This window comes from Bos taurus, chromosome 8 (assembly GCF_002263795.3).
Source record: "Bos taurus isolate L1 Dominette 01449 registration number 42190680 breed Hereford chromosome 8, ARS-UCD2.0, whole genome shotgun sequence".
Taxonomy (NCBI): Eukaryota; Metazoa; Chordata; class Mammalia; order Artiodactyla; family Bovidae; genus Bos; species Bos taurus.
The window spans coordinates 23,084,609-23,096,565 of NC_037335.1; the positions used below are offsets into that span (position 1 = coordinate 23,084,609).

General features: G+C 42.2%; 1 protein-coding gene across 1 annotated transcript; it reads left to right on the forward strand.

Moving 5' to 3' along the window:
* The first annotated feature begins 5,375 nt into the window (after positions 1–5,375).
* LOC618943 (interferon omega-1) lies at positions 5,376–5,992 on the forward strand. The gene is given in 2 exon segments (XM_002689530.5): positions 5,376–5,576; positions 5,578–5,992. Coding segments are annotated over 2 exon segments (588 nt in total). The 3' UTR covers positions 5,965–5,992.
* The last annotated feature ends 5,965 nt before the right edge of the window (positions 5,993–11,957 follow it).

Here is an 11,957-nt window from a genome sequence, read left to right on the forward strand (position 1 = left end):
GCTTAGTGCAGGACCCGAGCTGTTTCACTGAGGCCCAGGGGAAGTGCTGAGTTTCTGGACTCCTGTTTCCCTGCTGATGGCCATGGGGATGTTCTGCTCCATCCCTCACAATTTACCCGTTAGCATACGTCGTCTTCTATTCTTCCAGTCATTTCCCATATTCGAGTAATTTGGTAGCATTAAGTATGTTTTACCTATATCCACAAGTACCATCAGCTTGGGGTTTTCTACAGAGGATTCACTGAAATGTTTGTAATCCAATCTGAGCAGGGGTCATAACTCTCAAGGATCTTGTCCATCATGTATTTCAATTTTATGGTGAGGATCACTTAACAATGTATGAGTCATCTTGGACACTTAAATACGATTGTTTTAGAATTATTTTAGAATTATTAATTTTGTCAAACACAGTTAGACTCTCAGTAATAACTACCACTTGATAATTTCATTTTGCTTCTTACACAAAATAATCAGGATACTTTGTAAGTCATTCAGCTTATCGAGAATCTGGAGGGAGACGTTAATGGAAATAAGAGATTTGTAACATTGAGGTATGAAACAACAAAGGGACATCTTGTGTTAGAAGTAAAAGAGGGAAATAAGTGAGAGTTCAGTACATGCAGCATGCTCAGGGGTTTATGCTGTGGATAGAGAGTTTGGAATCTGACATATTAGGTTTTGAAATCTGGATTTGCAAATTCATTATTAGATTATTTCATTCAAATAAAGTCCTAGCAGGGGGCTCTTGGAAAGGAGAACATTAACTCAGTTTCACTATGTTGGAAGGATTAAGTGAGTCCCTTCAGAGGCTAAGGAATTTGTCGCTGTTGTCACTGTCATTTCTGATGAACACTGATAGTCTGTGGAATTTGTCTGGTGAAAGTGTTAGTCGCTCAGTCGAGTCCGACTCTCTATGACCCCATGAACTGTAGCCTGTCAGGCTCCTCTGCCCGTGGAATTCTCCAAGCAAGAATACTGGAGTGGGTTACCATTTCCTTTTCCAGGGGATCTTCCTGACTCGGGGATTGAACCTTGGTCTCCTGCATTGCAGGCGGATTCTTTACCATCTGAGCCACCAGGGAAGCCTGGTAGGTCCTTGGTAATTAGGTTCACAGTATAACATTTATAACATTTATTTAGTAAACAATTCAGGATGGATGTGCCATAAAAAGTGAGGGTAGCATCAGGGAATATATTCTTTCTCCTCAAATAAATATCAAGAATGAAATAGATCCTAATGAATCCTTGCCATAAACACTATACCGTGGTATCTTCTTATTACCATGTTACAGACTGAATGTGTGTGTGTTCCCCAAATTCATATATTGAAACCCTACCCCTCGAGACTCCCTGATGGTCCAGTGGCCAGGACTCCATGCTCCCATAGCAGGAAGCCTGAGTTGGATCTCTGGTCAGGGAAGTAGATCCTGCATGTGGCAAGCAGGATTTCCCATGGCCCAAGTAAAGATCCCGCATGAAGCAAAGAAGATCCAAGATCCAGCATGCTTCAGATAACACCTGGCCCAGCCAAATAAGCACATAAAATAAATATTTTTAAAATTCTTAAAAAACCTGTAGAAACCCAACCCATCAATGTGATCATATCACAAACTGGAATATTAGGGAGATCATTAGGGTTAGCAATCAATAAAATTCAGCTATTACTTTTAATATCATAATTTTACTGTTACCCAGATTAAGATCAGGATCTTTTGGAATCATTTCATTCCCTGTCATTCTAGTTTTTTCAAAGCATCTTCTCATTACCCAAGTGGATTTATTAACTACACAGATGCTAGGCAAGGCTGGTCTCCTAAACCCTGCCAGAAAGGGTTTGTGTTCTAGCAACTGGGGTTCTGATTGCCCGTCTCTCTTCCGTCTCCGCTTATACTGATCACATGTGGATTAAAGGAAAGGAAAATCAGCTAGCTGGTCTTACAAAGCTGAAGGCAGTCAACTGACCCAGGACTTGGCCTTCATTGAGCTTCTGTCCTGTCCCAGTCTTTCTGTTGTTCATACCGGCTTCATCCTTCCCCTCTGCCACAGCCACTCCCCAGCTGTGCTGCACTGCAGTTTGCTAACTCAGAATAATACATCATTACGTCAGGGGAAAACCACTTCCCTTCTTTCATACTCAGGACATTGAGACTTACCCTTGTTTTCTTCTTGCCCACAAAACAACTGTGGAATTTTACTTTCTAGGAAAGTTGCAAAGAGAAACAAAAACAAATCCAACATCTTGAAAGTGGAAGAGATGCAGCCTCTCTGGCTTTCTTTACTTCCCTTTCTTGTTCTCATCTCATCATGAAATACAACCAGAGCAGAGGCAGGAATACCAACATTGTCCAATAAATCACTAAGTGTATATAAAAAGTTTAAATGAAAAATTACACTCAAGTAAAGGAAAGAAGGCTATTTCTCCTGATCTAGTACCCTTGGTCTCACTGCCCTGCAATCTCAGAGGAGACAGAAACAGGGAACAGAGATGCCCAGTAGAATCAACTGCCTGAATTAATGACTGAAACTCATTAGATTCTGTGACATAAGCTTCCAATAAGAGACAATGTCATCACTGAATCTCCTTCCTCCAGCTCAGAAACTCTGAGCAGAACAAGTGTTGAAGAGTTAAGTAAAAGAATTGAATAATAAAACCTATACTTGGCAAAGTAAATATTATTTAACTACTGAAAGTAAAATAATTGCAGTTGGAAACTCCTGCAACAACTTGCACAAAGACACTTTTGCTCTCAGCATCTGAGCACTGCTGACACTTTAGACACCTGGGGAAACGGGTCAGGAGAAGAAGAGGTCACCACTGAGAACTAGGGTCCTTCACATAAAAACTCCAGGGGAGAGGTTGGGGTTTTGGGAAGACAATTTATTTTCTCAATATATCAATAAGCCCTCCACAGAAAGGAGATTTTCGAGTCCTCAGGACGTGCTGAGCCTGTCCTCAGGGAGGGAGTCCAGCATGTGAACAAGAGGACTCAGTCACTCCAGAGGACAGGGGGTGGCTCCTTGTGATCTCTCCCTGTGAGTGAGGTGCTGCTGGGAAAAACAATAATCCTGGATTTACAGTCTCCTCACCCATGTTCCCTGAGTAGAACCAGGATTCTGGTGGGGGTATTGGCCCATCTGTGGAGGACGACAGGTCTCCAGCAAGAAAATGGTGGAAAGAAAGGGTGATGTTTGTAATGGTCCTGCCCTCACGGTTCCCTGAAGGGCAGGGATCTGCAAGAACGTGTTCTAGAAGTAAGAGAAATGTGGGAGGAGTTCAAGGACTGATAATAATCAGCCTCTTCTATGAATCAAACACTAAAGAAAACTCATCATTTGTTTCCAAGAGCTTAACTTCCAGAATGATCTGGTAAATCCCTTATAAATATGAAAACCATAGAGCTGACAGAGCCTGGCTTCCTATGGAACCTAAGAGGGAAAAATGGAGCCTAAGAGCAAGCCAAAAATGTGTTAATGGATGAGAGGAGAGCAACATTTATGCATGAAAGATAAAGGGTAATAACGTGTGTAATTACAAATGTCCATCAATTCTGACTTAAAAGAAAAACCTTTCTCATTTGATTTAAAAATATCTATTTGGATGGGCACATCTGAAGTCACTGCTGCTGCTAAGTCACTTCAGTCGTGTCCGACTCTGTGCGACCCCATAGACAGCACCCCACCAGGCTCCGCCGTCCCTGGGATTCTCCAGGCAAGGACACTGGAGTGGGTTGCCATTTCCTTCTCCAATGCATGAAAGTGAAAAGTGAAAGGGAAGTACCTCAGAAAAAGGCAAAATTAATAGTCTAGAAGGAAGAAAATTTGACTGTATTGAGAATACATAACAAAAAACCAACAAAGGAAGTAAAAGTTTATAGAAATGATTAGAAAATGAAAACTACCATGTTCCCTATTTAATGGCCTTGCTTAGAAAGCATGGCATCAGAGAACCTACCTCAAGGTTCTGCCGGGAGCCAGCATATTGCATATTGAGTGCAGCACTTTCCACAGCATCATCTTTCAGGATCTGGAATAGCTCAACTAGAATTCTATCACTGCCGGGAGCCAGCGTGAGGAGCTCCACCCATGACAAAGGTCACAAGGAAGGAGGCTCAGCATATGCAAAGGTGGGATTGAGCCTCAGGAGTCCCCCTGGAAATTTTCGAGCATCTACCCCCAAAACCAGAGTCTGCCTACTTTCTGCTTTGTGCTTTCACCTACACCTCTGACTTTATGGGGGGCTGTGCCCCACTACCTCTCTCTGAAAAAAGAGTTAGCTTACAGCTCCAGTTAATAATTCCTGGGTGTGACAGTGTTTCAACCTACAAACTCCTTTGGAAATCCTCTAGCCTGCCTGAATAGGTTTTTTCGGCCACATGTGATTGTTCAGAGCCTCCCAACTGTGAGAGGGAGGAGATGTTCTAAACTGTCTAAACACAGATTCTTTTGAGTAGTTAAAAGATTGATTAGAAATTGTATTGGTGAAGGGTTTTTCACTTATTGAGCCAATGTTTGCTGCTAAGGCTCCATACCCCTTACCTACTGTGTCCTTGGCAGTGTATTGATTGATATAATGGGTGTATAGAAATGTAAGTAGTAGCTCAATGTTTGTAACCTTGGACCTTTGAGTTAATTCTTTTCTTGATTGAGCCCACCTCACCTTTGCCCTATAGGAATGCAGCTTTGTCCAGTGCTTTTTTGGAGGCTTGTGCCTGACTTTGGAATAATCACCTTTAGAGAAAAATAAGTTCCTTAAAATGTTAACAGGCCTCCTGGCCAGAAGATGATGTAAATCACCTGAACTTTTGCATATGATAAGTTTGAAAGCCTGGCTTCAATTAGGACCAGGAACTGCTGTCCTTGTATGACTCTACCCCTTCCCCCATTATCCTCTATGCATAACTTAAGGTATAAAAACTACTTTGGAAAATAAAGTGCGGGCCTTGTTCACCGAAACTTGGTCTCCCCATGTCTGTCTCTCTCTCAAATTCTGGCTGAGTCTCCATCTGGAGCACGGAACCCGCCATGCTTGCTAATTATGCCTGGGCTTCTAAGATCCGACTGAGGAGGCCTCAGTGTCTCCTCTCCTTCGGGAGAACGGAAGGACGCCTGCGGCCTACGTCAGTGGTGCAAACTTCTTGTCTTGAAGTTTTATTGGTCTCCCGCATAAACCAAGCTACTCAGCCTCTTTTCTCCACTGAATTTTCCTACTGAGCTATCCTCATCCTATTACTCTTTATATCTTTGATAAAATATTTAAATAAATAGGTCACCGGCACCGTCCCCGCTTCGAATACCCTGGATCAGCCGGGGCTGGTCCCCGGCAAGGTTCCACCAGACACCGTCTCAGCCAGGCCAGCCACAGCTTCATCTTCCCCATGGCCTTCATGCTCTCTCTATTGATGGCCCTGGTGCTGGTCAGCTACGGCCCGGGAGGATCCCTGGGCTGTGACCTGTCTCAGAACCACGTGCTGGTTGGCAGGCAGAACCTCAGGCTCCTGGACCAAATGAAGAGACTCTCCCCTCGCTTCTGTCTGCAGGAAAGAAAAGACTTCGCTTTCCCTCAGGAGATGGTGGAGGGTGGGCCAGCTCCAGGAGGCCCAGGCCTTCTCTGTGCTCCACGAGATGCTCCAGCAGACCTTCAACCTCTTCCACACAGAGCGCTCCTCTGCTGCCTGGGACACCACCCTCCTGGAGCAGCTCCGCACTGGACTCCATCAGCAGCTGGATGACCTGGACGCCTGCCTGGGGCAGGTGATGGGAGAGGAAGACTCTGCACTGGGAAGGACGGGCCCCACACTGGCCGTGAAGAGGTACTTCCAGGGAATCCATGTCTACCTGCAAGAGAAGGAATACAGCAACTGCGCCTGGGAAATCGTCATAGTGGAAATCATGAGATCCTTGTCTTCATCAATCAACTTGCAAGAAAGGTTAAGAATGATAGATGGAGACCTGAACTCACCTTGACATGACTGTCACTGATTAAGATGCCACATCATCCTTATTTACTCACCTGGGGTCATTTCAGAAGACTCTGAATTCTCCTTTAGCCACCAAATTTATTGAATTAACTCAGCCAATACATGTCAGTAATAATAAGCAATTAGATACAAAAGTAATCATGTGAAGGTGTATCAATCCATAAGCAATGATTGCCCTGATGTTATTTATTTATTCTTTATTTAGTTAATGTAATATTTTATCTCATCATATTTATACTTTCATATAAAAGATGTGTATGTTTACTTTGTATTAAAATTTAGAAAATATATTTCCCTGTTTCATTAAAACTGTTATTTTTTTATTTATTAAATAGTTATCAAGATAAATTTCTTGTTTATATTTTGAAAACCTAAATCCTTATTTTCTCTGCATACACCTATCACAAAATAGTATTTGTTCACTTTATTCTGTGGAACATTTCTATTATTTTCTAGGAAATGTTTGTCAAAAGGTGGAATTCTGAGAATTTTCTGTGGGTGCAGTTGTTAGGACTCTGAGTTTTTCCTTCAGGGAGCCTTGGTTGAGGAACTTATATCCTATAAGCTGTGGAGGGTGCCAAAAAAAACAATTTAGAAAGGAAATTATGAAATTGTAGAAAATGGTTAGTCTTGCTGTCATAGGCATAACTAATTTATACCCACTCATTAAAGAATGGTTGATATACATATCTGAGGGAAGCAGTCACCTCCTGCAGGAAAGCTGATGACGTACGGTATTGACTGGCTGCTCCTGACTCCTATTACTCTGCCTCCCTTCTCCTCAGTAGTGCCTTACTGAGCAATTCACTCCCTTACACAATACCTTCACTGCCTCCACACTGGAGCTCTGTTCTGTGCTGGTTTCTAGCTGCATGGTGTAGTCAGAGTGGAAGCCACAGGAAGAGAGTCCAAGTAAAAGGAGTGTTCTAGAAATTTCAAAACCTCTGAATCCCAGCTCTGCTGTTTACCAACAGTGCGACCCTGAAAAATCTCACAAACACAACAGGTCAGTTTCCTCATCTTTAATACGGGGACAATAAGAGTAGTTTTCATACAATTACTGCTTGGATTCAATGAGTCCATATCACACAAGAGGCATCAAGCGCTCCTGGCAGAAATCATCAGGACCGTGAGAATCACAGAGTGGCTGCCCTCAGGGAGGAGACAGGATAGCCGCCCTGAGACAGAGACTGGAGGGCAGCATGGAAAGGTACTGGCCCCTGACAAAGGAATTTTCTTTTCCACTTGGGTGCTAGTTTCACAGTGCTCTCAGTGTGAGAACGTTCCTTTGCTGTATGCTGAAGAGCATTCCAATTTCTGGGTTTCATACTTCTAAAAGCATTGCTATGAGTTCATAAAAAACTCTTTGAAAGATGAATTGGTAGAAAATGCTTGATCTAACATAAATACGATACTAGGGAAAGAATAGAGATCGCATATCAGTACAGATAATCAAACACAAGCAGAGGCAGGAAGGAAAGAGCAGGGGCTGTGAAGTGTGTGGTTCTGCTCTCCAGTTCTGGGCTGTCCCAGGTTGGATCCTAGTTCTCCTTTCCATAAAATCCCTTGTCCATACTTGCTGGCAATGTCACCTCCTGGAGCCTCTGTTCTGCTACTGAAAGAACAAAACCCAACAAATGGTTCAGAAGCCAGTTTTACCTCTTTTCATACTAAAGAAGTGAGAAACATGATTAATGAATGAAGTGCTTGATTTTCGGCAACCTCCAAGGAGACTCACACCAAGGGTCACCTTCCAGGATTGCTGCTGCTAGTACCCTTGTCCCCAGGGCAAGCCATTGCTGACCCACACTTCCATAGGAGACTCCAACCTTAGGAGGTGGGTCTGGTTCAGTCTCCTGTGGGGTCACTGCTCCCTTCCCCTGGGTCTTGGTGCATGCAAGATTATGTTTGTCCCCTGCAAGAAGTCTCTCCCACAGTCCTGTGGAAGTCCTGTAATCAAATCCCACTGGTGTTCAGAGTCAGATTGCCTGGGGATTCCCACTCCCTTTGCAGGCTTGCAAGCATGGCATGAGGCTCAGAACCTTCACACCAGTGGGAGAACTTTTCTGGTATTATTGTTTTCCAGTTTGTTGGTTTCCCATCTGGCAGAGATGGGATTTATTTTTATTGTGCTTGAGCGCCTCCTGCATCTCATTGTAGTTTCTTCTTTGTGTCTGGACATGGGACATCCTTTTTCGGCGGCTCCAGAGTCCTTCTCTGGATGGTTGTTCAACAGCTAGTTGTGATTCCAGTGCTCTTGCAGGAGACGAGTGCATGTCCTTCTACTCTGCCATCTTGAACCAGAAGCTAAGCCAAAACTTTGATATTTGACCATTTGAAATATGCTGAACTATCTCATTCACACCCACCATATATTTATTCACCACCACGGACGTATGTGTGGCTAAGATTTGAACAGGGTGTTAAAACTGGAAATAGGTATGTTGTCTGTCTTCAAACAGAATGATTTTCTAAGAAAGATTTTAAAAATCAATATGTCAATCTGCTGCACAGAAAACATTTTTATTGAGGTATATCCAAGTTCCTGCAGTAACAAGGGTTTATTTATAAAAATTGATCAACAAGGATCCCACCAATTTATACATTTCATTTACCATATTTCAACTTTTATTATTTTAAGAATTTCCTATAATCTGTACTTTTCAAGATCAAAGTCTTTCTTTTCATTTTAAACACCCCTCTTCCACACACATCCTCCATCAGGACCTTCTAACTGAGAGTCACTTAAATGGGGAGGAATTGAATCCCCAGAGCAGGAGCAAGTCTCCATTTCTTATTCCGACCCAGCATCCTGCACAATGGTAGGATACTACTGGTCCTCAGGGTTGTCAATAAATTATAAGTGTAATAATGATAATAATAATAACGATAAGCTTAAAAGAGTTTTACCAGTTAAACTGTTGAAAATAAAAATCTTGCTGCATTTTTTTGTTTTTATTTTTTGTGGGTTACTCTTGTTTTCTCAGGTGACCAGTATATTTGTTATCTGGGCACATCTTTAGTTTTCCCTCAATTTCCTGCATCATTTCGTCCAGTCAATTTTTCTGTCCTATGCTACTGTTTTCTCAGCTTTAAAATAAGGATATGGGAGTGGATATGTGTGTACTTATAGCTGGTTTACTTGTTGTACAGCAGAAATCAACACAACATTGTAAAGCAATTATTCTCCAATTAAAAACAAAATAGGGATAATGAGACTACTGTACTCCATTCAATATACCATCTCATGTTCTGTACTCTATATGATGTTAATATAACAACTTACAAAATTAACTTAAATGAGTAGATTATATAAAGCATCAGGGCCACATTAAACATGTGAGAGTTGTTACTGTGACAACAGTGTATATAAAGGTGTATACAAAGGTTTCGCCATTATTTCATGTCTACCCTAAAGATGATTATGCCTTATCTGTGCCTTGCTCAACTCTAATTTTTAATGCAAAAATTCTACCTCTGCAACTTAGAATAAGTTAATCTTTTCTAGTATTGTACAAAACATATCTATACATTTTGAAATTTTACTAGCAAATAAAATAATCACAGGAGTGTACCAAGCACACCGCGATGTTTAGTGGGCATCAAATCAATATGCAATCAGTGCATTTGGCATATAAGATGCTTATTAGGTAGGAAATGGTATGTTAAGTGTAAACCTACATTATGCTGAAATAAAAAAATCTTGATTGTGAATTTTAAAGCACTTATCTGTATGAAATGAAATTTTTAAAAAAGTTAATAAAACTCTCCAATGCAAAACTATGTATAAATTTGAAAGCTTAACATAAGATCCTTAGTTAAAGGAAATGAAAAGAAAAAAAGATTTTGAAAATTGAGATTAATTATTTAAGGTATCTACTGGGTCATAAGTTTCTCAAATATGGCTTTCGCTCAGTTGAACTGAGATGAACAAAGAAGTAATTTTGAAAACATTACAGATGATTTTGCTTCCACTGAAGCAAGGAACTTAAAGTTTTGTTTTGGCATAAGGAATATTTAGATTTGGTGTGAGTTTCAGACTTCTTTATACATTTAAAAATATTTTCAACTACTTGAACGTTGCAGGAGAAATTAACCATTTATATTAAATAAAATCATTTTCCCTTTCCCCAGGGGCTCCTGTAAGTCTCAGTCTTGTTCTCAAGTCTTTCCACTGGATGGTCCCAATATCTAGATTACTGTCCAGAATGCATGTTGACGTCCATTAATGGACCGGAACCTGGTGGTCCGGAGTCGACCGATAAGAAAGTAAAGGAGAGAGAAAGAGGCTGATATTCCTTGGTTTACACAGAAAGCCAATAAAGTCCCTGACGCGGGGCTTGCTCTCATCACAGAGGCCTCAGGCGCCCTCTCCATGGGGTGAAGGCACAAAGCGCCTTCTCGAGAGGGTCTTAGAAGCCCGGGCAGACAAGTGAACTCAGAGAGCCTCTGCGCTCCAAAGAAATAGTCTGGGAGAGAGAGAGAGAAAGCAAGACATGGGGAGCAAAGCTCTAATGGATCAAGGATGTTTTATTCAACGTTGTGTAGGTATTTATACCATCTTACAAGATAGCTATTTTCAGCAGACATAAAAATCAAAACTTACAAGGAAACATGAGGTCATCCATATGAAAGAGAGAGGGTTGTAAATAACCACTTTTACCATACGGTTCATAAAAAGGAAGAGGGTACTTATCATGGAATAGAAAAACTAACTAAGGAAATGCCTGGATTCCTCGGCCCCCAGAAGAGGCTTGCCTCTCCACTAAATTCCTGAATATTCAGGAAATAACAAGGAACAGAGAATTCCTGACAGATCCAAAACAGCACACATGAAGCCTCCTGTTAAATGCGTTCTGACAAATGTAGATGCCTTTCCCCTTTCCCCCAATTAGTCTTTTCCCCCAGAAACAACCTGAAATCTGAAAACATACCACAATATGCTCAGATTTCCAGCCATCAGTCACAGCATAAATGGGCACCAGTGTAAACCTCTCTGGCTAAAATCTCCTCCCAGGAAGGGGAGGATGGACTCAGGGGCAGGTGCAGAAATCAAGTTCTGAGTGAAATCCCTGCAAAGCTCCCCTGGGCCATCTGGCCCGAAAAGGAAGTTTCCTCACTGCTCCTGAGGCCCCAGGCTCTCCCTGGGCCTCAGCAGCACCTAGCTCAGCTGGAGGCTCCTGCCTACACAGACTCCCTGGTTCTCGGTTCTCTCGGTAGATGTGGCACTGGAGTTCCAGGCGGTGTACCTGGAGACAGGTCTGCTGGGGGAGCAAGGCCAGTTGCTCCATTTCAGGGAGTTCTGTGGTGCCCTCCCGGTCGCTGGGGCGCAGGAAAGACAGATTTGAGCATCTTGTTGAGCTGGAGCCGTGGGACCCAATTTCACTGAAGTGCTGATTTTGGTGGCTTCCTGGTCTCTCAGAGGGTGGCAATGGTGATGATCACCATTCTCCAGGGCTGGAGAACATCACCCTCCGTGTCATCAGGGAAGGGCTTGGCATCTGGTGAGCTTGGTGATGCTGCAGGTGTTGGGCTGTGCCAGCCTTTATCCAGCTTTTCCCAGCACCTTCCCCCAAATAAGATCTTTAAATAGGGCAGAAAGGTCACTTTCTACATTTTTCTCAATTTTGTCTCCACTGAAAACTTTTCCCTTCTATTCTGGGCATCAGAGAATGTCACAGCTTCGATGCTTCCTTTGTGTTATTACACTGGAAATGAAATATGCTCATGGAAATGTCTCAATCCAAAAGGAGATATTCATCTATATGAGTCAACTCAGCTTGAAAGAAAAACCTGAGGCTCAATCTCTCTTCTTTAGTCTAAAAGAGAACTTAGAGGTGTGACTCCATAATCTATTGTGACAGTTTTTAAATTGCACCAATTTTTAAATTGCCACATCTCTCTGCATTTCCTTTTTACATGTCTAATACATAAGGTTTGAATTCTTCAGTTATTTACAGGACTATTGCTCCTGTGTTC